The sequence below is a fragment of the Leucopleurus acutus genome (genome assembly GCF_964270905.1).
Source record: "Leucopleurus acutus genome assembly, chromosome: 2".
Taxonomy (NCBI): domain Eukaryota; kingdom Metazoa; phylum Chordata; class Mammalia; order Artiodactyla; family Delphinidae; genus Leucopleurus; species Leucopleurus acutus.
Window position 1 is genome coordinate 132,915,909 of NC_139143.1, and position 27,758 is coordinate 132,943,666.

The following is a 27,758-nucleotide window of genomic DNA, read 5'->3' on the forward strand; positions in this document are numbered from 1 at the left end:
AATATCTTACTTGTTTTTGACTTACAAAACCGACAATATCATATGGTTCAATCTTTAAATGTTTTTCTACTAAATTTTTTTGTAAGTTTAAAGAATGTCATTTGCGTTCAACTTCGTGTTTAAAAATGCAGTGATTTTTAGGACCATTACTAGAACGTCTTACTACAGACAAAATTCCCTTCCATAAAATCTTTAAAAAGTTACTACAAACTGTAAAAACAATGCTGGCTTATCTATATGGCATTTCAATTCTAAAAGTTAAAAAAAAAAAATTATACTCCAATTTGGATAAAAGCTACAATTCCGGCTCATTTCCCCCTTAATCCCAGCCACTCAAACACTACTCATTTCATAAATGAATAAATATACTATTTAGTATTGTACAGTAGATACATACCATTGAGTTTCTATACTATTCCAGAAAAGTATGTTTATATTCACCAAAAATATAAATTTACTAGATATAGGTGGGATCATTTGTTTATCCTAAAGTTCATTGCTTTACTCAACCCAAGTCCTACACCCAAAATATAAGAAAGAAAATTACACTTAGAAAAAGACTGTTTTAGATAGAAATTAAACTAATTCTGACAATTCTAATGGCAACTAATCACTACAGTGATGGATTCCATCTTACTACTATATTAAAATATGTGGACTGAAAGGAAAAAGAACTTGATATGTAAAATGAATGAGGTAAATGCCATACATTCAACAACGTAAATAAATACAAATACAGTTTTACAGGAACATAAACATAAGTTTAAGGGTTTTATTATCAAAGTCTTGTAAAACAATTTCAGAAACTGTACATCAACATGGCACAGACTGTAGCCTACTTTTGTTTTTACTGCACAAAAGTGAAGCTTGGAAACTCCTGTAAGAAAACAGTTGCCTAACTACTTTGCATTTAACATGGAATCACTGTGTGCATAAGATTACTACTGCAGTAACAGTAACACAAAATTTATTGGTTTTATACAACTTGAGATCAAATAAAAAGTACATTATCAAGTAGATCTGTCTTATTTTTAAAAGCATATGAAGGTCAATTTAAAATGCACTATCCCCCTTTTCCAACAACGAGATTAAAACAAATTAATAAAAGAGTGGACAATTGAAAATCAGGACAAGAGATAACTTTCTTTTACAGATGGACTTCAGGATAGGCAGATAACTTTCACTGATGTAGATGTTCAATAAATTATTTTAGGAAAAAAAATTCCCAAACACCTTATGAAAAAGTATACAACTCTACTCCAAAATATGCTATTTACTTACTGCCAAAGACAGTTTCATTGAAATCTTGTTTCTGTAATTAAAGCCTAATTATAGCCATCAAAAAAGGTTAGTGCATATATAACCCTTCAAAGTTAAACAAAAGCCACAAAAATTTAGCCACAAGGCTTAAAGGATTATCTATTTCAAATGCTCATTTCCAGATGTAACTATAAGAATGTTAATTTGTCATGTCAACAAACAAGACCATAAGTAGATCCATCATGTTGGAGGATTTGAATGACATTTAGGATATTCCTGCCACAATTAACATGCAATCAGTGCATTCCCTACATGGCTCTATTACGGCAATGAATCAAATTCTAGAAATACTATAAGTGAACTTAATAAAGGAGATCATACAACATAAACAATCCATGCCTGCTGTAGATGCATGCAGCTTTTCATTTTTGTTATGAAGCAGCACCAGAATAGTAAAACTGCTTGTTTACTCAATCAGATTTCAACCTGTCAATAACTGGTTACCCATGTATCATTTTTCTAAAAGCTTTTGGATGTAAATAACAAATATCAACATCAAGAGCTTTATAACCATTTATGACTCAGAGCTGTATACATCTAGATTTGAGATGAACAAATACAGCATTAAGAAATCACACAGAGGAATGACACTGATGCACGTATACAGTTGGATTCCCACAGAGGCAATATTCAGTCACTCATATCCATGTCTTCTTCATGATGATCATCGCCATTCACTTTGGATTCTCTTAGTGAGTCACCAGTTCCCTTTTCCACAGAACACTCTTTTGCTTTAGGAGAAGCTGGCTCTGTCAGTTTCTTCTCCTCTTTCTTCTCTTTCTCGCTGTCATACCCCTGCTCCTCTTCATCATAGTCCCGTGTAACCTGCTTTGCCAAGGAAAATAATAAAAGTAAACGTCTTCACAGGAAAATCACTTCTTTAAAGTACCAGCATCACCCAAAACACCAAAATAAATTAGTTTGTAAACATACTTTTACATCTTTATCACTCTCTGATTTTCTTTCCCGTTCCTTTTCCTTATCTTTACTTTTCTTCTTCTTGCTTGTGGATCGTTCTCTTTCATCTCTGCTTCTTTCCTTGTCTTTATCTTTCTTCTTCTCCTTTTTATGTCTAGGATGACAGTAAAATGCTGACAAGATGCTTGAAACGAACTGCTCAAGAACTTTCACCATTAATTAAATAAGAGTAAGTTTAAACTTGTTTTAGATGGCAAACTTGACAACCCAAGTTCACTTGCTATAAAGAGGACAGCAAAGATCCAATTTCAAGTCACTGGATACAAGCTGTATATAAGTAATATAGGGAAGAAGACTATAACTTGATTACAGCTCGAAAATGCCCAATCCTCAACAGTGTTTATTATAACACAGCCTCAAGTCATGAAGAGAGTGTATCAGCACATTCTTAAGCATTTTAATTCCTGAAAAGGAAGAAAAACTCTAGTACAGTTCCTGAAAAACAGGATAGATTTAATAAAAGATTAATATTCTTACCTCCTAGGGGATGGTGAGCGAGACAATTTTCTTTTGGGAGACCTAGGCTTTTTAGGAGATCTTGTGCCACTTCTGCTTCTTCGTCGTCGTCTCTCTCTAGAACCACAAATGTGCAAACTAGACTTTAAAATACAGTATTATCCAAAAAATGCAGACACATCATAGCAGATGTGTCTATGATGGAGCTCCACTAGAGAGAGGATTCTGACAACGAAAGACCTATTTTCAAATACTGTTCTGAGCCTAAGAAGCAAATGAATACTAAAAAACTGCAATTCTTTTTTTTGTAAACTATGTGCCTTTCCTTTAATGTCCTCAAGAAAACCCTAATTTTAGCAATACTTCTTAAAGACATTATGTCATCAAAACATTAGAAATGTTAAACTTGGGGAAAAACTGATTAACAAAAGTTCTAACTCAAGGAAAAACAGTCTGAAGTAAATTATTATTTATGGAATCAGTTTTAGATTCATTCAGTGGCCAAAACGTGTATAGGATAATATGCTGTGTTACGGAAGGCAGTTGCTAATAAAATCCAAAATTACTTCTAAATCACTAGGTAAAAACCAGAAAACCAGAGTTAGTGGTAACACAGATCAAACCGACTTCCTGTTGTCTAGCAAACCATGCCCAATTCACGCCCTGCTTTGAGCAATTAGCTTTTTAAGGTGTACCTCTCCTCTCTCTTTCAATTTTGACTTAAAAAAAATTCTGTGTCTACAACACAAACAGATGGGAAGGAAAGTCCTGCCCTATTCTTGGACTGGAAGAATCAATATTGTTAAAATGACCATACTACCCAAGGCAATCTAGATATTCAATGCAATCTTTATCAAAATACCAATGGCATTTTCATAGAACTAGAACAAATAATTTTAAAATTTGTATGGAAACATAAAAGACCCTGAATAGTCAAAACAATCTTGATAAAGAAAAACAGAGATGGAGGAATCATACTCTATGTCTTCAGACTGTACTACCAAGCTACAGCAATCAAAACTGTATGGTACTGGCACAAAAACAGACACACAGATCAATGGAACAGCATAGAGAGTCCAGAAATAAACCCACACACTTATGGTCAATTAATCTATGACAAAGGAGGCAAGAATATACAATGGAGTAAAGACAGTCCCTTTAGTAAGTGGTGCTGGGAAAACTGGACAGCTACATGCAAAAGAGGGGCAGAACATTCTCTAACACCCTATCCAAAAATAAACTCGAAATGGGTTAAAGACCTAAATGTAAGACCAGATACTATAAAACTAGGGGAAAAGTAGAAAGTGCTTTGACATAAATCACAGCAATATTTTTTTGGATCCATCTCCTAAAGTAAAGGAAATAAAAGCAAAAATGAACTAATGAGACCTAATTAAACTTACAAGCTTTTGCATAGCAAAGGAAACCATAAACAAAACAAAAAGACAACCTACAGAATAGGAGAAAATACTTCCAAACAATGAGACTGACAAGGGGTTAATCTCCAAAATATACAAACAGCTCAATATCAAAAAAAAACCCAATCAAAAAAATGGGCAGAAGACCTACACAAACATTTCTCCAAAGAATACACACAGATGGCCAACAAACACATGAAAGGATGCTCAACATCACTAGTCATTGGAGGAATGCAAATCAAAACAACTGAGGTATCTGTCACCTCACACTGGTCAGAATGGCCATCATCAAAAGGTCTAAAAATAATAAATGCTGGAGAGCATGTGGAGAAAAGGGAACCCTCCTATACTGTTGGTGGAAATGTAAATTGGTGTAGCCACTGTGGAAAACAGTAAGGACGTTTCAAAAAAAACTAAAAATGGAACTACCATATGACCCAAATTCCACTCCTGGGTACATATCCAAAAAAAAACCCCACAAAAAAACAAAAGATAAAAACAAACCCACAAACAAACCAAACCCCACACAATTTTGAAAAGGTACATGCACCCCAGCGTTCACAGAAGCATTTTTAACAACTGCCAAGATATGGAAGCTATGTTAAGTGTTCATCAACGAAAGAATGGCTAAAGAAAATGTGCTGTATCTATACAACAGAATACTAGTAAGCTATAAAAGAATGAAATTTTGCCATTTGCAGCAACATGGATGGACATGAGGGCATTTAAGCCAAGTGCAATAAGTCAGACAGACAAAGGATTAATCTCCAAACATACAAGCAACTCATGCAGCTCAATATCAAAAAAAACAAACAACCCAATCCAAAAATGGGCAGAAGACCTAAACAGACATTTCTCCAAAGAAGATATACAGATTGCCCAACAAACACATCAAAGAATGCTCAACATCGTTAATCATTAGAGAAATGCAAATCAAAACTATGAGATATAATCTCACACCGGTCAGAACAGCCATCATCAAAAAATCTACGAACAATAAATGCTGGAGAGGGTGTGGAGAAAAGGGAACCCTCTTGCACTGTTGGTGGGAATTTAAATTGATACAGCCACTATGGAGAACAGTATAGAGGTACCTTAAAAACCTAAAGAGAATTTTTTTTTTTTTTTTAGAACCATACGACCCAGCAGTCCCACTACTGGGCATATACCCTGAGAAAACCATAATTCAAAAAGAGTCATGTACCATAATGTTCACTGCAGCTCTATTTACAATAGCCAGGTAATGGAAGCAACCTACATGTCCATCAACAGATGAATGGATAAAGAAGATGTGGCACATATATACAATGGAGTATTACTCAGCCATAAAAAGGAACAAAACTGAATTATTTGTAGTGAGGTGGATGGACCTAGAGACTGTCATACAGAGTGAAGTAAGTTAGAAAGAGAAAAACAAATACCATATACTAACACATATATATGGACGCTAAAAAAAAAAGGTCAGGGCTTTCCTGGTGGCGCAGTGGTTGAGAGTCCGCCAGCTGATTTAGGGGACACGGGTTCGTGCCCTGGTCCCGGAAGATCCCACATGCTGCAGAGCGGCTGGGCCCATAAGCCATGGCCACTGGGCCTGCGCGTCCGAAGCCTGTGCTCCGCAACGGGAGAGGTCACAACAGTGAGAAGGCCCGCGTACCGCCAAAAAAAAAAGGTCAGAAGAACCTAGGGGCAAGATGGGAATAAAGATGCAGACCTACTAGAGAATGGATTTGAGGATATGGGAAGGGGGAAGGGTAAGCTGGGACAAAGTGAGAGAGTGGCATGGACATATATACACTACCAAACGAAAAATAGCTAGCTAGTGGGAAGCAGCCGCATAGCACAGGGAGATCAGCTCGGTGCTTTGTGACCACCTAGAAGGGTGGGATAGGGAGGGTGGGAGGAAGGGAGATGCAAGAGGGAAGAGATATGGGGACATATGTATAACTGATTCACTTTGTTATAAAGCAGAAACTAACACACCGTTGTAAAGCAATTATACTCCAATAAAGTAGTTAAGAAAGAAATACATCAGACAGAGAAAGACAAATACTGTATGACATAACTTATACATGGATCTAACAAATACAACAAACTAGTGAATATAACAAAAAAGAAGCAGACTCACAGATATAGAGAACAAACTAGAGGTTACCAGTGGGAAGAGGGAAGGCAGGGGGTAATATATGTGTAGAGGATTAAGAGGCACAAACTATTAGGTATAAAATAAGCTATAAGGATACATTGTACAACACAGGGAATATAGCCAATGTTTTATAATAAGTATAAATGGAGCATAATGTTTAAAAATTGTGAATCGCTATACTGTACAGCAACTAAATTAAAAACAAAAAAACAACAAACAAATCCCACCTAACGACAGCAAACTATTGGGTGTAAGACAGGCTCAAGTATGTACTGTACAACATGGGGAATACAGTCAATATTCTGTAGTAACTGTAAGGGGATAGTAACCTTTAAAAATTGTATAAAAATTTTAAGAAATTAATTAAATGAGAAAAGTTATAGGACTTTGAAGATGACCATTATATGATTCAGGCACAAACAAAATAATCAAAAAAATAATAAAGCCCTATACCTTAGTTGTCTTCATTTCAGCTTCCAAATTAAGCTTTAAATAACAAAAACCACCTTACAAGTCATCTGTGACCCCTGTCCTGGAAGCATTACACAGAACTTTCCCTTCATCAAATATTTAAGTTTGTCACGGTTGTATACCTTACACTTTCTTGTACTGCTTTGTGTAACTAATATTCCAAATTCCTTAGAAGGAAAAGATGTTTTTTATATTGTATTTCTGTGCCCTATGATAGACTGTAGTACGGCTGCAAACAATAAAAATGTATAGAATATGCCATAATTTAAGAATGATTCAATAGTTAAATAGGATAAGATGCTTATGAATAAATCCATTAAATAAAGAAACAGGCAAACGATATGCCTCCAGTTTTTAAGGTAAGAAAATACATATTGCACATCCCATCTTTTATGCCCCTTTGCCACCTCAGACCTACTATGGCATTTCCTTGAGCACTTATATCTGGTTTAACTTTCTGTTTTAATATATTTATATGTGTCTTTTTAAAGAAAATATTCAGCACCTTGAAAAGAAACCCCATATCCTTTAGCTATCACACTCTAACCACTTATCTACTTCGTCGTTATAGATTTATCCATTCTGGACATTTCATATGAATGAAATCATACAACATGTGGTCTTTTGTGTCTAGCTTCTTTCACCTGGCATGTTTTCAAGGTTCATGCATATTATAACATGTAACAGTACTTTGGTTCCTTTTTACTGCTGAATAATAATCTATTGTATGGAATGTACAACTTTGTTTACCCATGTTAGTGGATATTTGGGTTGACTTTTTGGTTTTGAATAATGCTGCGAAGCATATCCAATCCATGTACAAGTTTTTGTGCAGACATGTTTTTGTTTCTCTTGGGCATATCACTGGGAGCAAAACTGCTGTCAAAAAACTCTCCCTGTTTAATTTCTTTAGGAATTGCCAAACTGTTTTCCAATGCAGTTGCACAAGTTTACATCCTTTCTAAGACTGAGCTGTAACAGTTTTTTACATACTCTAGATACAAGTCCATTATTGGAAACATTATTTTTCTAGCACTCTGACAGTTGTCTTTATATTCTGAGTGTTCTTTGAAACAAAGTGTTTTTGTTTTTTTAATTTATTTTACTTAGTTATTTATGGCTGTGTTGGGTCTTCGTTGCTGCGTGCAGGCTTTCTCTGGTTGCGGGGAGCGGGGCCTACTCTTCGTTGCAGTGTGTGGGCTTCTCATTGCGGTGGCTTCTCTTGTTGCGGAGCATAGGCTCTAGGCACGCAGGCTTTGGTAGCCGTGGCACGTGGGCTCAGTAGTTGTGGCGCACGGGCTTAGTTGCTCCACGGCATGTGGAATCTTCCCGGACCAGGGCTCAAACCCGTGTCCCCTGCACTAGCAGGTGGATTCTCAACCACTGCGCCACCAGGGAAGTCCTCCAAAAAAGTTTTTAGTTTTCATTATCTGCAACTTATGTATTTCTCTTTGGGTGCTTATGCTTTTTGTCATATCTAAGGAATCACTGCCAAATACAAGGTCATGAAAGTTAACTTACATATTTTCTTCTAATAGGATTTTACTTTTGGCTTGTAAGTCTTTTATCCATTTTGAGTTAATATTTATATACAATGTGAGCCTCCTAAGTGAATTTAATCAAGATTAAGAAAACAAACACTGTAGTAAAATGTGTAAACAAGATTGGAAGAAAATGATTTGCTGAGAAATTCAACAGCTTTAAATTTTGAGAGAACTAAGCCTCATGTGTGTCTGTGGTAAAAGATTTAAGGATTCTTAGCAATGCTAGGAGTCCTAACATTTGAAGGAGAATTATTTCCTTACTGTTTTAAAAAAGTACAATGACCCTTTACTTTTGCTTAATAGAAAATGAACAATGTCAACAAAATGTTACTGGGACTGACAGATACACACTACTATATATAAAATAGGTAAGTAATAAGAACCTACTGTACAGCACAAGGAACTCTAGTCACTACTCTGTAATGGCCTATATGGGGAAAGAATCTAAAAAAAGAGTGGATATGTGTATATGTATAACTGATTCACTTTGCTGTACACCCTGAAACTAACACAACATTGTAAATCAACTATACTCCAATAAAATTTTTAAAATAAAAGTAAAAAACAAAAAATTGGAAGAAAATGGAATTAAGCCCTTACTACTATCATATGAATTCCATGTTAAATGTGAAAAATATATTTTCTGAGAAGAAAGTTTCCAACACTGAATTTTCACTACAGCAGGTTAAAGATAGAATTACTACTCTAAGAATGACACAAATCAGAACTTGCATTGCCTCCAATTATTTTATCAATGAACCACTATGTATGGGGGAAAAATTATTTTCAGCACTAACATGTAGGTATTTTAAATATAACTTACTATGATAAAATGAATTTAATGTGATAATGCAGTATACATTAGCCATTAAAACTTAGACGTTTAAGGGGAAAAAACCCACACAAACAATTCAAATTATGATGTGAAATGCATATAGCAAACATAAAAACTGACCTCTGCTGAATTCCCACACTATTTTAAATACACTCTACACCATAAAACATTAAGTGAAAAGAAAAATGAACTTTAGGTTATTCTTCACAAATTGCCTTTAAAAAAACTTCACCACGGGTTTCCCTGGTGGCGCAGTGGTTGAGAGTCCACCTGCCAATGCAGGCAACACGGGTTCGTGCCCCGGTCCAGGAAGATCCCATATGCCGCGGAGCGGCTGGGCCCGTGATCCATGGCCGCTGAGCCTGCGCATCCGGAGCCTGTGCTACGCAACGGGAGAGGCCACAACAGTGAGAGGCCCACGTACCGCAAAAAAAAAACAAACCAGAAGACTTCACCACTGAAGTATGTAGCTATGTACTCAAAAACATTTCATGTTCACCGTCTACTGACAGTCTTGCAAACAAAGCTTAAAAAAATGAAAGCTTAGGAGAGGAGGAAGATAAGATGGCGGAAGAGTAAGATGCGGAGATCACCTTCCTCCCCACAGATACATCAAGAAATACATCTAAACATGGAACAACTCCTACAGAACACCTATTGAACACCGGCGGAAGACCTCAGACCTCCCAAAAGGCAAGAAACTCCCCCCACGTACCTGGGTAGGGAAAAAGAAAAAATAATAAACAGAGACAAAAGAATAGGGACAGGACTTGCACCAGTGGAGGGAGGAAAGGTTTCCACACACCAGAAGCCCCTTCGCGGGCGGAAACTGCGGGTGGCGGTGGGGGGGAGCTTCGGAGCCGCGGAAAGCACAGCAACAGGGGTGCAGAGGGCAAAGCAGAGAGATTCCCGCACAGAGGATCGGTGCCCACCAGCACTCACGAGCCCGAGAGGCTTCTCTCCTCACCGGCCGGGGGGGAAGGGCTGGGAGCTGAGACTCAGGCTTCCATGGAGATCAGGGAGAGGACTGGCAGTAAGAAAACAGCCTGAAGAGGTTAGTGCACCACTACCTGGGAGGGACTCAGGGAAAAAGTCTGCACCTGCCAAGAGACTTTTTCTTCCCTCTTTGTTTCCTGGTGCAAGAGGAGAGGGGAGGGGATTAAGAGCGCTGCTTAAAGGAGCTCCAGAGACCAGCGCGAGCCGTGGCTAACAGCGCCGACCCCAGAGACGGGCATGAGACGCTAAGGCTGCTGCTGCCGCCACCAAGAAGCCTGTGTGAGAGCACAGGTCACTGTCCACAACCCCCTTCCCGGGAGCCTGTGCAGCCCGCCACTGCCAGGGTCCGAGGATCCAGGGACAACTTCCCTGGGAGAACGCACGGTGCGCCTCAAGCTGGTGCAAAGTCACGCCGGCCTCTGGCACGCCCACACTCCGTACCCCTCACTCCCCCAGGCCCGAGTGAGCCAGAGCCCCCGAATCAGCGGATCCTTTAACCCTGTCCTGTCTGAGCGAAGAAGAGACGCCCTCCGGTAACCTACACGCAGAGGTGGGCCCAAATCCAAAGCTGAACCACGGGAGCTGTGCAAACAAAGAAGAGAAAGGGAAATCTCTCCCAGCAGCCTCAGGAGCAGCGGATTAAAGCTCCACAATCAACTTGATGTACCCTGCATCTGTGGAATACATGAATAGACAACGAATCATCCCAAATTGAGGAGGTGGACTTTGAAAGCAAAATTTATTTTTTTCCCCCTTTTCCTCTTTTTGTGAGTGTGTATGTGTATGCTTCTGTGTGAGGTTTTCTCTGTATAGCTTTGCTTTCACCATTTGTCCTAGGGGTCTATCTGTCTGTTTTTTTTTACTTAAAAAATTTTTTTCTTATTATTTTTTTAATTTTAATGACTTTTTAATTTTACCTTACTTTATTTTAATTTATTTTATCCTCTTTCTTTCTTTCTCCTTTTTCTCCCTTTTATTCAGAGCTGGGTGGATGAAAGGCTCTTGGTGCTGTAGCCAGGAGTCAGTGCTGTGCCTCTGAGGTAAGAGAGACAACTTCACGACACGGGTCCACAAGAGACCTCCCAGCTCCACGTAAAATCAAACAGCAAAAATCTCCAAGAGATCTCCATCTCAACACCAACACCAGCTTCACTCAATGACCAGCAAGCTACAGTGCTGGACACCCTATGCCAAATAACTAGCAAGGCAGGAACACAGCCCCATCCATTAGCAGAGAGGTTGCCTAAAATCATAGTAAGTCCACAGACACCCCAAAACACACCACCAGACGTGGACCTGCCCACCAGAAAGACAAGATCCAGCCTCATACACCAGAACACAGGCACTAGTCCCCTCCACCAGGAAGCCTACACAACCCACTAAACCAACTTTAGCCACTGGGGACAGACACCAAAAACAACCGGAACTACGAACCTGCAGCCTGCAAAAAGGAGACCCCCAAACACAGTAAGATAAGCAAAATGAGAAGACAGAAAAACACATAGCTGATGAAGGAGCAAGATAAAAACCCACCAGACCTAACAAATGAAGAGGAAATAGGCAGTCTACCTGGAAAAGAATTCAGAATGATAGTAAAGATGATCCAAAATCTTGGAAACAGAATAGACAAAATGCAAGAAACATTTAACAAGGACCTAGAACTAAAGATGAAACAAGCAACGATGAACAACAAAATAAATGAAATTAAAAATACTCTAGAAGGGATCAATAGAAGAATAACTGAGGCAGAGGAATGGATAAGTGACCTGGAAGATAGAATAGTGGAAATAACTACTGCAGGTCAGAATAAAGAAAAAAGAATGACAAGAACTGAGGACAGTCTCAGAGACCTCTGGGACAACATTAAACACACCAACATTCGAATTATAGCGGTTCCAGAAGAAGAGAAAATGAAAGGGCCTGATAAAATATTTGAAGAGATTATAGTTGAAAACTTCCCTAATTTGGGAAAGGAAATAGTTAATCAAGTCCAGGAAGCACAGAGAGTCCCATACAGGATAAATCCAAGGAGAAACAGGCCAAGATACATATTAATCAAACTGTCAAAAATTAAATACAAAGAAAACATATTAAAAGCAGCAAGGGAAAAACAACAAATAACACACAAGGGAATCCCCATAAAGTTAACAGCTGATCTTTCAGCAGAAACTCTGCAAGCCAGAAGGGACTGGCAGGACATATTTAAAGTGATGAAGGAGAAAAACCTACAACCAAGATTACCCAGCAAGGATCTCATTCAGATTATATGGAGAAATTAAAACCTTTACAGACAAGCAACAGCTGAGAGAGTTCAGCACCACCAAACCAGCTTTACAACAAATGCTAAAGGAGCTTCTCTAGGCAAGAAACAAAACAGAAGGAAGACACCTACAATAACAAACCCAAAACAATTAAGAAAATGGGAACAGGAACATAAATATTGATAATTACCTTAAATGTAAATGGATTAAATGCTCTCACCAAAAGACACAGACTGGCTGAATGGATATAAAAACAAGACCCATACATATGTTATCTACAAGAGACCCACTTCAGACCTAGAGACACAAACAGATGGAAAGTAAGGGGATGGAAAAAGATATTCCATGCAAATGGAAACCAAAAGAAAGCTGGAGTAGCAATTCTCATATCATTCAAAATAGACTTTAAAATAAAGAATGTTACAAGAGACAAGGAAGGACACTATATAATGATCAAGGGATCAATCCAAGAAGAAGATATAACAATTGTAAATAGTTATGCACCCAACATAGGAGCACCTCAATATATAAGGCAAATACTAACAGCCATAAAAGGGGAAATCAACAGTAACACATTCATAGTAGGGAACTTTAACACCCCACTTTCACCAATGGACAGATCATCCAAAATGAAAATAAATAAGGAAACACAAGCTTTAAATGATACATTAAACAAGATGGACTTAACTGATATTTATAGGACATTCCATCCAAAAACAACAGAATACACATTTTTCTCAAGTGCTCATGGAACACTCTCCAGGACAGATCATATCTTGGGTCACAAATCAAGCCTTGGTAAATTTAAGAAAACTGAAATTGTATCAAGTATCTTTTCCGACCACAATGCTATGAGGCTAGATATCAATTACAGGGAAAGATGTGTAAAAAATACAAACACATGGAGGCTACACAATACACTACTTAATAATGAAGTGACCACTGAAGAAATAAAAGAGGAAACCAAAAAATACCTAAAAACAGATGACAATGGGGACACGATGACCCAAAACCTATGGGATGCAGCAAAAGCAGTTCTAAGAAGAAAGTTTATAGCAATACAATCCTACCTTAAGAAACAGGAAACATCTCGAATAAACAACCTAACCTTGCACCTAAAGCAATTAGAGAAAGAAGAACAAGAAAACCCCAAATTTAGCAGAAGGAAAGAAATCATAAAGATCAGATCAGAAATAAATGAAAAAGAAATGAAGGAAACAATAGCCAAAGATCAACAAAACTAAAAGATGGTTCTTTGAGAAGATAAACAAAATTGATAAACCATTAGCCACACTAATCAAGAAAAAAGGGAGAAGACTCAAATCAATAGAATTAGAAATGAAAAAGGAGAAGTAACAACTGACACTGCAGAAATACAAAAGATCCTGAGAGTCTACTACAAGGAACTCTATGCCAAAAAATGGACAACCTGGAAGAAATGGACAAATTCTTAGAAATGCACAACCTGCCAAGACTGAATCAGGAAGAAATAGAAAATATGAACAGACCATTCACAAGCACTGAAATTGAAACTGTGATTAAAAATCTTCCAATAAACAAAAGCCCAGGACCAGATGGCTTCACAGGCGAATTCTATCAAACATTTAGAGAAGAGCTAACACCTATCCTTCTCAAACTCTTCCAAAATATAGCAGAGAGAGAAACACTCCCAAACTCATTCTACAAGGCCACCATCACCCTGATACCAAAACCAGAGAAAGATGTCACAAAGAAAGAAAACTACAAGACAATATCACTGATGAACATAGATGCAAAAATCCTCAACAAAATACCAGCAAACAGAATCCAACAGCACATTAAGAGGATCATACACCCTGATCAAGTGGAGTTAATTCCAGGAATGCAAGGATTCTTCAATATAAGCAAATCAATCAATGTGATACACCATATTAACAAATTGAAGGAGAAAAACCACATGGTCATCTCAACAGTGCAGATGAAAGCTTTTGACAAAATTCAACACCCATTTATGATAAAGACCCTCCAGGAAGTAGGTATAGAGGGAACTTTCCTCAACATAATAAAGGCCATATATGACAAACCCACAGCCAACATCATCCTCAATGGTGAAAAGCTGAAACCATTTCTACTAAGATCAGGAACAATACAAGGTTGCCCACTCTCACCACTCTTCTTCAACATAGTTTTGGAAGTTTTAGCCACAGCAATCAGAGAAGAAAAGGAAGTAAAAGGAATCCAAATTAGAAAAGAAGAAGCAAAGCTGTCACTGTTAGTAGATGACATGATACTATACATAGATAATCCTAAAGATGCTACCAGAAAACAACTAGAGCTAATCAATGAATTCGGTAAAGTAGCAGGATACAAAAGTAATGCACAGAAATCTCTGGCATTCCTATACACTAATGATGAAAAATCTGAAAGTGAAATCAAGAAAACACTCCCATTTACTATTGCAACAAAAAGAATAAAATATCTAGGAATAAACCTACCTAAGGAAACAAAAGATCTGTATGCAGAAAATTATAAGACACTGATGAAAGAAATTAAAGATGGTGCAAACGGTTGGAGAGATATACCATGTTCTTGGATTGGAAGAATCAACATTGTGAAAATGACTACTACCCAAAGTAATCTACAAATTCAATGCAGTCCCTATCAGACTACCACTGGCATTTTTCACAGAATAGAACAAAAAATTTCACAATTTGTATGGAAACACAAAAGACCCCGAGTAGCCAAAGCAATCTTGAGAACAAAAAAACCGAGCTGGAGGAATCAGGCTCCCTGACTTCAGACTATACTACAAAGCTACAGTAATCAAGGCAGTATGGTATGGGCACATAAACAGAAATATAGATCAATGGAACAGGGTAGAAAGCCCAGAGATAAACCCAGGCACATATGGTCACCTTATCTTTGATAAAGGAGGCAGGAATGTACAGTGGAGAAAGGACAGCATCTTCAATAAGTGGTGCTGGGAAAACTGGACAGCTACATGTAAAAGTATGAGATTAGATCACTCCCTAACACCATACACAAAAATAAGCTCAAAATGGATTAAAGACCTAAATGTAAGGCCAGAAACTATCAAACTCTTAGAGGTAAACATAGGCAGAACACTCTATGACATAAATCACAGCAAGATCCTTTCTGACCCACCTCCTAGAGAAATGGAAATAAAAACAAAAATAAACAAATGGGACCTAATGAAACTTCAAAGCTTTTGCACAGCAAAGGAAACCATAAACAAGACAAAAAGACAACCCTCAGAATGGGAGAAAATATTTGCAAATGAAGCAACTGACAAAGGATTAATCTCCAAAATTTACAAGCTGCTCAATAACAAAAAAATCAAACAACCCAATCCAAAAATAGGCAGAGGACCTAAATAGACATTTCTCCAAAGAAGATATACAGACTGCCAACAAACACATGAAAGAATGGTCAACATCATTAATCATTAGAGAAATGCAAATCAAAACTACAATGAGATATCATCTCACACCAGTCAGAATGGCCATCATCAAAAAATCTAGAAACAATAAATTCTGGAGAGGGTGTGGAGAAAAGGGAACACTCTTGCACTGCTGGTGGGAATGTGAATTGCTTCAGCCATTATGGAGAACAGTATGGAGGTTCCTTAAAAAACTACAAATAGAACTACCATATGACCGAGAAATCCCACTACTGGGCATATACCCTGAGAAAACCAAAATTCAAACAGAGTCATGTACCAAAATGTTCATTGCAGCTCTATTTACAATAGCCCGGAGATGGAAACAACCTAAGTGCCCATCATCGGATGAATGGATAAAGAAGATTTGGCACATATGTACAATGGAATATTACTCAGCCATAAAAGAAATGAAATTGAGTTATTCGTAGTGAGGTGGATGGACCTAGAGTCTGTCATACAGAGTGAAGTTAAGTCAGAAAGAGAAAGACAAATACCGTATGCTAATACATATATATGGAATTTAAGAAAAAAAAATGTCATGAAGAACCTAGGGGTAAGACAGGAATAAAGACACAGACCTAGTAGAGAATGGACTTGAGGATATGGGGAGGGGGAAGGGTAAGCTGTGACAAAGTGAGAGAGTGGCATGGACATATATACACCACCAAACGTAAAATAGATAGCTAGTGGGAAGCAGCCGCATAGCACAGGGAGATCAGCTCGGTGCTTTGTGACCACCTAGAGGGGTGGGATAGGGAGGGTGGGAGGGAAGAGATATGGGGACATATGTATATGTATAACTGATTCACTTTGTTATAAAGCAGAAACTAACACACCATTGTAAAGCAATTATACTCCAATAAAGATGTAAAAAAATAAAAATAAAAAATGAACGCTTAAAAAAATGCCGAGAATTCATAATGCCACCCTACCTGCTTGCACTTCTGGAACGTCTGGCTGTGCTGTAACTTTTTGGTGGTGTTTTGGAACGTTTCTTTTCTTTGTCTTCTTTCTTTTTGTCTCTAATAAATGAAAACAATTTATGAATGTATTGGAAGGTTCAACTAATATATATTTCTATCAAACTACAAATAAAAACAGATGTACAGTGAAATCTAATGTTATTCTTTAATGTTATTATACAAACTTACAAACTTTTATTATACAAACTTAATGTTATTATACAAACTTACAAACTTAAAAATAATAGTAACTCAAGCGGCATATTTGTGGTAAACAAATTTTAAAAATCCTATTTTCCTGGTATTCCACATAAAACTTCTCTCCAAGAGCAAAGCAGAGTATGTGGCAAGAAAACAAGGATGTTGGCCAGTTTCTTAGTGTGTCTGGCGATAAACGGTAATAGTTTAAATAATTTTCTGTAGGCTCTTCAACACTTTGTTTTTCTCTCAGCTAAGTAAGTAGCAGTTTCCCAACCGACCCTGGCTCTAAATCCTCTACTGACAGGCCAAAACCCCATCGCTATTGTAAGTTTTTCTTTCAAAGCACACACCCGATGTAACCTCTTCATGGATGAAGCCAACCTTGTAACTTTTTCCCAGCTGCTATATATTCTGGGCTATTCAATGCTTTTAGAAAAAAAACATCAAAATGGAGTGGTACTACAACCAGGCCTCAACTCTAAAATCTTTCTACAGATTCTTCTACGTTTACTTTTATTCCCCACAGCATTTTTTCACCCCAAGATTCTAGGCAAAAGGTAAAATATATACATATTTATAATATATATATGTCCCTCATATCCTTATAAACACACACCTATGTTCAACTGTTCTACAGTTTTAGAGATTAAAGTATCTCTTCGGTTGTTCTAGGCTAGTCCCACCCTATATCCTGTGCTTCATTCCCTCCCATCTTTGCTCATCCTGCTCCATTAGTTATCCTCTCTATTCATTCAAGTCTTTATCATCGAATTCCTAGATTACTTTAATAGTCCCTTAAGGGGCCCCAGTCATGGTTTCCACAAATTGATGCTATACCCCCTATCAGAAATCTTTCGAAGTACAAACTTGAAAATATTAATTCCCTGCTCATCACTTTTCAATTCATTCCTGTTGCCTCCTGGATCAGCCGCAAACTCCTTAGTGTGAACAAAAAAGCCTTCTATGGTGATCTGTCTCCTTAACTTTCCTGACCTCATTTCCTGGCCCTTCTATACCAAAATACTTGCTATTTCAAGAATTCATGCTAACTTTGTAAACATTCTCTACCTGAAACCATGCCCCCCGAGTCCAGTCAAATCTATCAGAATTCAATACTCAAGAGTCACCTCTCAATAAATCTCTTCCGACATCCCTAACAATGTCCCTTCCTTTGTAATTACATTCACCTCTCTCCTAGTATAAAGAAAGTTCCTTGAAGGAAGGAATGCCTAATTGCTTTGTATAAGAGATATTTCATTAAGTAAGCTTGTTTGTTTGACTGATTGAATTAAAAGATGACTAACTGTAAAACATGAGTAAAAGCCTCGTTAGAGGCTGAACACTCAGTAAAGCTATCCCAGAACCTCTGTCCCCACTTGAGTTATATGCTTACCAAGAATAAATTTTGTTGCCCCCTCCCTGTTATCCTTACTATTTTAATTACATAATTAAATATATAAATGGGTAAAGTAGTATAAAATATAGGGCTGCTTCTAGAAAATTAAGGCAAATATTTTAGAAAGAGATAAAGGACATTTGTTAAAAATTAAGTGTTGTGAAATTGTATTGTGTGACAACTAAAAATGGGGGGAAAAATCAAGATATTTCCAAGTAACAGAGTTCTCAACACTTTTAAAGGTGGTTTAAATGAAAAGAAAGTGATTTGGTATGTATTATTCAAGACTAGGCCTAATTTCAAACAGTGTGGCCCTACATGAAAAAACAAATTATTGAATGCATGTTTAAGTTGAAATACAATGTTAAGGTGGGGATGTCTGTTTTTTAATGAATCCTCACTTTAATTCTCTACTGGTCCCCAAACCATGGGATAAGCCTGTTAAGTATGGTTCAGTCTCTGGAATATAGCAATACTGAATTCATATTTACAAAGGTGCTCACAATGAGGTATATAAAGATGAATTAGGAAGGCATGATTGTCTGCCATAAACTCTTTGGCATACCAAGAGATGTGGCTGGTAACACTACATCCTTAGTAATGGTTGAATAGAAAAGAGGAAATGAAAAAAGGCAGTAGAAACAGCTAAGAATTTTTACTACAAAGAAATTTTATCTAGGCCTTCAGCTGTAAATAGAAATCTCAAGTTTATGAAGGAGCACAAGAAAACAATGTCAGCCTCCTCCAACAGTTTCTTCCCATCTCCTATCATAACCTCTTGTCATTAAAGCAGCAATATTTGGGGGTGTTGGGAACTCTAAAATTTGTCTTCCCACTCAGTGTTTGTTAATAGTTTTTTTTACTGTACCTGTTTTTTGATGTGCTCCTTGACCTTCTACCCCTCTCTCTGGAATGAGATCTTCTCCGTCTTGGACTTTTGGATCGTCGTCTACTCCTTGACTTAGAATGTGATCGCCTTCTTGATCTGCTTCTTGACCGCCTTATAATGTAAAAGGAAGCAAACACATGTATGTAAATGGAAAAAGACTAGCTCTGTTTCTGACTATTTCATATAAGCATCAGACAAAAGATTCAGACATGTGGACTAGCCATCAGTGAGGGTAATTTCCTGCCATTATTTATTTACTCTACACAACAACATCTTTGATATCCTAGAAATTAGTAAATACCTTTTAACCCCTGGAATTCCTCACCTTTTAATCTTTTGCTCAACCTGTCAAACCAATCCTACTTTGCCCATTGAAACTACAACTCCAAACTTAAAAATACTGCTAGAGAATGAAGAAAAACAAAAAATATCTGACTCATTTGCATCATTTCACAATTACATAGCATTTTTGCAAGTACACCTTATTTGATTCCTCACTATTGCAAGTTAAACCCATTTACTACTTATTGAATACTTATTTATGCCCACTACATGCTTTACAAATACTAAGTCATTTACCCTCATAATAAACCTAATAAAGTATGTACCATTATTATTCCCATTTTAAAAATGGAAACCATATAGTGTGTTGCCTTCTATGATTTCCAGTTATTGTTCTCTGAAATATATTCCACTTCTTCGATTTGCAGTTTAAGAGAAATCCAAGTAATGCAAGCATGATACAGATATATACAACTCAGTACAAACTGCCTTTTCTACTCTTAAGTGTCCTCAACATTACATCATCATCTCTTTCCTGCCACGTAAGAGATGTTTCTCCCTGTGCCTACTGCATACCACCCTGCTCCCCATACTTTCTCTAAAAGGTTAAGTGCAATTAACCTTTTGATGTTCTTTGATCCTCCTTCCTATTTTATTCCTTTCTATTTTAAGAATAATGAAAATAAATTGCAGTTCTTTGCTTAGACTTGGTCATTTAATTTCTAGTGGACCATTCAACCTCTTTTCATGGAAAACTTCAAATACAATTTAAACTTTTTGCTTTTACATTTTCAAAGTGCCAAAGGACGGACATTTTCGTAATGTAGAAGATATGTGTTCAAATCTCATTTATAAGCCAGTTAACTGAGAGCATTCATTATTTAACCTCTCTGAGCCTATTACTTCAGCAAAGAAAAACAGCACCTCCATCACAGAATAGTTGAAATTATAAAGCCCAGCTCAGTGCCTTACTGTAGACACATATATTATATACTGACTCCCTCTTCTCTTACTAATGTGCTAACATAGTATTGCCATCATTCTCTAGAGCAGCTGTTTCAAAACCCATCAGTAGCAGTGTCTCATCGAATTCAATAACTTTATATTTTGCTCATTTCTTACTTTTGACCATATTTGAAACTATCTACTAAAGCAATCCCTCTCAATAACATGTCTATATCCTAGGAAATTTTCATGTAATGCTTACCTACCTTTTTCTAAGCTCCATAAGGACAAGTGGTATATATGTCTATACCACTGTACCCTTGAGCAACGACTACAGTGTCTGACTAGTAAACGGTACTACTAATATATTTTGAGTGAAATATTGACCCTATAAAATATCAGAACCATCACTTTCTTATTAAGAATTTTTTAAAATTCTGGAAAACCAAAATTGATGCTATTAGAATTAAGTATTATTCATATTTTGAGAATTCTGGCTTTAACAAAAATTTAAGTCAACAATCATCTTAGCAAAACGGTTACACATTTATCCTACCTCTAATGTATATAGAAAAAAACATAGTTGCAGGAAAAAATCGTAAGTACATTGTTGTAGGTTTCCTTCTAAACAAAGTGATTAATAATATAAGATAGTGCTCGCTTCGGCAGCACATATACTAAAATTGGAACGATAAAGATTAGCACGGCCCCTGCGCAAGGATGACACGCAAATTCGTGAAGCGTTCCATATTTTTTCTTACTTTTCATGGAAAAAAGAAGTCACTTACAAAAGAAAAAAAATTGTTGTATTATTAGTTGAAACTTAACTAAGTCTGTGTAAAGGTAGAACTGAGTTGTTCAATACAGTAGCCACTAGTCACATATGACTATTTAAACCTAACTTTTAATAATTAAAAAAAATATATAAAATACTTTAAAAAGTCTAATAAGCAGAGGTATTACATCAATCAATTTATTATAAGGTGCTGAAACAGTTATTTTTCAACAGCATTGCACTGCAGAGCCACTTCAACACAGTTTACATAAGCTTTTAAAAATTAGAAAAATAAAAATTATCGTATTATGTATCTAAATACGTAAAAAGCTTATTGAACGTAATGGTCATTTTATATACCAAGATGCTAAAAATACAACAACTCATAATCTTTATCTTTCTGTTATGAGGCATTACTACAAGTGTTCAAAAGCACTTTGCTCAGGGAAATAAATGTTTCACTGTTATTTCCCATTGGTCATAATTAAAATTAGTATTTGAAAGCCTTAGCATGTCCCTGTTATGTACAAAGGAAAAAGATACAGGTTCTCCTTTTTAAGTCTTTTTAATTGTTAAACTAAGCTATGAGAGCACCAGTTCTGGAAGGTTAGGATTCTAAGTACAGGCACAGCTCAGAGATACTATGAGTTTGTTCCCAGATCACTGCAATAAACTTAGTATCACAAAAAAGTGAGTCACAATGAATTTCTGGTTTCCCAGTGCATATAAAAGTTATGTTTATACTATACTGTAGTCTGTGAAGTGTGCAATAGCATTATGTCTAAAAAACAGTGTACGTAATTTAATTAAAAACGTGGCTAAAGATTGCTAAACATCACCTGAGCTTTCAGTGAGCCGTAATCTTTTTGCAATAGTAACAACATCAAAGATCACTAATCACAGATCACCATAACAAATATAATAATGAGGTTAGCTATTCTGGAGTGGCAATTGACAAGTGTAGAAAGATTAAACCAAGATGAATAGTAAAGATCCTTGAACACCATTCTAAGGTTTTATGTGTCAACTTATTAAGACAATAAGGAGCTTCTAAGGTTTCATAGAGCTGTGACATGTTCTAGATTTGGTTTTTGAAAGACATCTTTAAGAATGAGATGGGCTGGGTGACAGACACACCAGACAAAACTACCCTGTAACATTCTGCTACAGACTGAATGTTTGTGTCCTCCCAAAATTCTTATGCAAAACCGAATACCCAATGTTATGACATTATGAGGTAGCGGCCTTTGGGAGGTGACTACGTTATGAAGGTGCAGCTTTCATGAATAGGATTAATGCCCATATGAAAGAAGTCTCAGAAGACCCCTTGGTCCATTCCCCTATGTGAGGACACAGTGAAGAGACAGCAAACTATAAATGAGGAAGCAGGTCCTCACCAGACACCAAATTTGCTGACACCTTGATCTTGAACTTCCCAGCTTCCAACACTGTGAGAAGTAAATTTCTAATGTTTATAAGCCACCCAGTCTATGGTATTGTTATAGCAGCCGAATGGACTAAGACACAGTCTAAGAAATGACTGAACAATGTTATGGGGTCCATCAATTTTTTTTTTTCCAAAATAATAACAAGATATTTTTTGCCTTTTCCACTGTGACATTTGCACTAATAGTGCAAAAGCAATGGTGGTGTACAAGTGCTGGCATCTCCTTATTACAAATCAAGGTAGTGGCAACTGAACCTCCCTATTATCTACTGTATTCTTCACTGGCATTTGTAGTATGCACTTGCAGTAAAAAGAAAGAAAAAAAAAAGAAACCCTGCCTAAGGATGTCTTTGATAAAGCCAGTAAAAACTATTAAATTTATTAAATCTAGTCCCTTGAGTAATATTAGAGTAATATTATTGACTAGTAATATTAAATCTAGTCCCTTCAGCAATATTCTGTGCAACAAAATGGGCAGTATGCATAAATCACTTCTGATACTTTATAGTTCAATGACTGTGTCAAGGAAGACACCTGTGTGATTGAGTGTGAGCTCACCTAATTGCTTTTGCCATGAAACATCATCTTTACCTGAAAGAACAAGTGACAAACCATGGTTGTTCAGACTTGGGTATTTGGTAGAACACTTTCATGGAAAATGAGTAAGGTTTATCATTTCAAGGAAAACAAATTTGTTGCCAATAATAAAATTTGAGCTTTCAAGAGAAAATTAAATTTTGGAAAACCTGAACACACCATTGTGAACTTGACAGCTTCCTAACACTTTAAAAGGGTTTACCGATGAGATGTGTGGCGATATTACCAAGTCATTTTTTTGATCTTGTGTAACAAAATGTGTCAACATTTGAAAACTTGCATAATGCAATAAATCAATCATTTTCCAAACCACCAATGCATAACTGTACAAAAGCATGCCTGGGAAAAAGATCCATCAAGGTGTAAGAAAGATCAACAGATTTTAAAGTAGCAAAATATAAAAGGTTCACTATTACGGTTTCAGATTCCATATTACTACTACCTTTTAAGAAAGTACTCTTGTTAAGTCTGGTATTATATCAAAAAATACTATTCCCAATTACCTGAAAAGACTATAAAATTACTTTTCCCTCTTCTCACTATATATTTGTGTAAGATTTTCTACATATATTAACTAAAATATATTGCAATAAGTTGAATGCAGAATCCTGTACACGTCTTCTAGTAAGCCAAAGGTTAAAGAGATTTGCAAAGATTTAAAACAAAGCGATTCTTTAAATTTTTCTGGAAAAGTTTTGTTTCAAAACTAAGTTAACACAAATGGGTTTACTACTGTTATTTCAGATGATGGTTTCAAATTTTATTACGGCCAACACTGATAGATATAACCCACATAAACAAAAGCTCATCGGAGTACTCAAATTTTCTACAAGTATAGAGGTCTTAATACCAGCAAGTTTGAGAGCCACTGGGCTAGAGAGACCCTTACAAACTTATACAGGAATGTCATGTGAAAAAGAAAATACACTGGTCCTTTTAAATTGCCTAGTCTTACTCTAGGTAGGATAAAGAATAATTGGTACTATCATGTGGTTTGTCCAATAATACAAAGAACAATCTCATAAAAGGTAAGAAGTTGTCATCTGCAAATATTCAAGCTTTAGATGGTAATCTGCAGGCTGCATGATGACATTCCATGTTCAAACTCTCAGGAGTCCGGTGAAAAGTCAGAACTAGAATTCAAGTTAAAAGTTTCAAGTCCAGTGTTCTTTCCATAGTACTAATTCATTTTAGTGCTCAAATCCCAGTGGCTTCCTCCTAAGCCTGGATTTTTGGGGGTTTTAAAGTATCAATCATCCATGTCTTTTCTCCATTTATATATGTGTGAACACTTATTCTCATACTCTGCTAATAGCAGTAGTTACCAAAACCACTTTAACCAGGAGCTAATTAGGTTAAGAGATAAGCAGATGTGATAGAGAAATTATCTTTGTCTAAGCTACAACTTACTACCAAAAAGCAATCAATCTAATAACCTGTGCCTAGAAGATGAGGGAGTCCTCCTCCTCCTAGAACGTGATCTTGATCTCGAGTGCCTTCGTTTTTCTTCCTTCTTATCTGGATTTAAAAGAAAAGGAATTTGGCTTTAGACATCGTCAAGCAGGAAGATTATTCCCATTCAGGAGTTATTCTTAGAATTTATTACCTTAATTTTCAGCTTTAATACAAAATTCTTAAATTCAGGCAGCTAAAGGTTCCTTTGACTATTTCATTTGCCAGACTTAGGAGGCTGTCAAGTGTCATCCATAAAACAATCTATGAAAATCATTACCTTTCTCATTCTTTACCCTTTAGAGATTTCTAAATCATGAGTCCCTTTTTCCATTCCTAGGTTCTACTTCCCCAAATATAGCTACCATTCACCCAGATTAAAACACTAATCTTTACATGTTTATGTATTAATAGCATCTCCCCAACCAGTACTTAAGTGTAAAATATGTTTAAAAAATACGTTTACAATAAAAATATAAACATTTAAAATTGTTGGTCCAGCAAAATGTTCCTTCTTTCATTCATCACTTAGCTCTATGCTCCTTTCCTAAGAAGTGTCTCATTCATTAACTCTTTTCACTATACTGCTGGGACAGAACTGGATTTTACTAATCTAGCTCTTTTTTTAATCTGTCTGTCCTTCTTCTTCCTCACTCATTTTCAACTGTGTAAGTGCAGAGAGCAGAGCTAGAAACATCTGTCATCATTTCCTAGTTTTAAAATAACACATAAACTCCTTAACTTACTCCTTTAACTTAGGATATAATGAAAGAGAAATCCAGCCATTGCATTCTTCGTATATGGACTATCAAAGTGAGACTGAGTTCCTCTTTTACATTTAGATCATTTCATTAATAGGATTCAATTTATTGTGAATGTCATTATTAATAAATTAACAAAAATCTTGGGGCAAAAAAAAAATTCATAAAGAAACCAATTTTAGTCATTTCAGTTATGAGTTTTCAATGAAAACAGAAATGGTGTTCTGGCTTTGGAGTCGTACAGGTCCAGTTGTCTATCAAAATTTCCTACTGCTTGCCATGTGACCTTGGGCTAATTGTTTAATAATTTGTTGATTAAATGAGATAATACACATAAAGCATCTGGTATTAATTTATCCATTATACTTAACAATTATTTGCCTAATACTATATATAATAAAAACCATCCCATTTATTAAGAAATAGAGTGAAAAAATAAATAAAACATTGTTTTTAATGGGAAAAAAAAAAATCAGGACCAAAGATCAAAATACATGCAGGAAAACAATGGGACAACCATTCATTTCATCTCAAAAAGACAATCTGCAAAGAATAATACATTTGCTTTTCTTTAAACAAATGGCATAAACAGAAGATCTTTAGTAGGTTTTCTTGGTCAAATAAAAGACTGAAATCAATTAGGCTACCCCAACTTATGCAAACATAAATGATTAAAAAACCACCAAAAAAAAAAAAACCTTATAAATTAAAAACCACCAAAATATCACACGAAGCATTAGGTAATCCTAGGCACTAATGTTTCCGAATGAGGAATTCTTTGTTTAGCGAGTGGGAGGTGCTTGTACACTGTAGGATGTTTAGTATACCCCTGGCCCTCTGCCTACCGGATGCAGCTGGTACCAGCATGACAACTAAGTGTCTCCAGATATTTCCAAATATGCCTGGGTAACAACTCTTACCCATACCACCCACCCACTCCCAAATGAGAATCACTGCACTAAATGATCTTTTATCAAAATATGGGAAATAAAATTTAAAAAAATGACTGAAGTATTATTCAACTAATTTCCAAACATAATTGCATAAACCTATTTTACCTGGTTCTATAGCAGCAGAAATTAGGGACTGTGCTTCTCGTACTCTCTTCATGGCTTCCTCTATTTCTTTACTAGAGGTATCTGATTTCAGACTTGGTGAAACAAGACCAGCAGCTACATGATTCAACCTGGAACAGAACCAAGAATTGCATCTGAAATATTTAAAAATGTACAACAGCATTTCAAATAAACACATGTTCCTATTTTCATTTTAGTAAGATACTCCTTGAAAAAAAGGGGGGGGGAACTCCACAATTTTGATAAAATTATATGTAATATATATATATAGTATAGTAAGCTTTGGATATTTACAATGGCACCTGCATTTTAAAAGACTCAGAGATATGTGGAATAAGAAAAAAAAAATTATTTAATTTTGCTCAACATCCATGAACTTTCTATACACATTTTGGCAAATGTTAGTACATGGGAATATGCTGATGCTAAAGATTTTTGATTAACAGAATCTTCCTTAATATGATTTAAAAACTTTCTAAATCATAATTTTGTTGGGGAAGATAATTACTTTTAAGTTTGCAGATGGGGAGAAACTGAGGCAGAAGCCAATGGCACACCAAAATTACTTACGAAATTCCTGAATGGAAAGGCTAAAGATACACCTTAAGGGTTTATAAAAGTAAAAAAATACTGTAGACACCAAGTTGAGGCTGGTAGTTATTTGTGGGTAGAGTGGGAAAGGTAAACAAGAATGAGTACACAGGGAGTTTTTAGAAACTGTATTAGTGTTTGTTTGTTTGGTTTTTTTTGCAGTAGGCGGGCCTCTCACTGTTGTGGCCTCTCCCATTGCGGAGCACAGGCTCCGGACATGCAGGCTCAGCGGCCATGGCTCATGGGCCCAGCCGCTCTGCGGCATGTGGGATCCTCCCAGACCGGGGCTCGAACCAGTGTCCCCTGCATTGGCAGGCAGACTCTCAACCACTGCACCACCAGGGAAGCCCCTAAAAACTGTGTTAGTGATATTTTTATAAGCAGGGTGGTAGACACTTGGATTTTATCTGGTAATTTTTAAGAAAAAAATGCCACTAACTACTATAATCAAATGAGTCTGTCCTGCCTCCCCCACATGCTCTCCCACTTATTGACAGTGACTTTCACCAAGTTAAGAAGA

At 36.5% G+C, this 27,758-nt stretch overlaps 1 protein-coding gene across 2 annotated transcripts in view; it reads right to left on the reverse strand.

Annotated features, from left to right (window-relative positions):
• Positions 1-706: 706 nt before the first annotated feature.
• The window catches only part of SRSF11 (serine and arginine rich splicing factor 11), a 41,355-nt gene continuing 14,303 nt past the window's right edge, over positions 707-27,758 (reverse strand). The window contains exons 6-12 of one of the 2 annotated variants that reach the window (XM_082834151.1): positions 26,630-26,757; positions 24,795-24,876; positions 19,292-19,423; positions 16,797-16,886; positions 2,776-2,871; positions 2,254-2,392; positions 707-2,145 (exon numbers count right to left, since the gene is read on the reverse strand). In XM_082834151.1, coding sequence (XP_082690277.1) covers positions 1,951-2,145; positions 2,254-2,392; positions 2,776-2,871; positions 16,797-16,886; positions 19,292-19,423; positions 24,795-24,876; positions 26,630-26,757 — 862 coding nt within the window. In that variant the 3' untranslated portion in view covers positions 707-1,950. Of the gene's footprint in view, positions 2,149-2,253; positions 2,393-2,775; positions 2,872-16,796; positions 16,887-19,291; positions 19,424-24,794; positions 24,877-26,629; positions 26,758-27,758 lie in introns of both variants that reach the window. The other variant, XM_082834152.1, reaches the window with a different exon arrangement.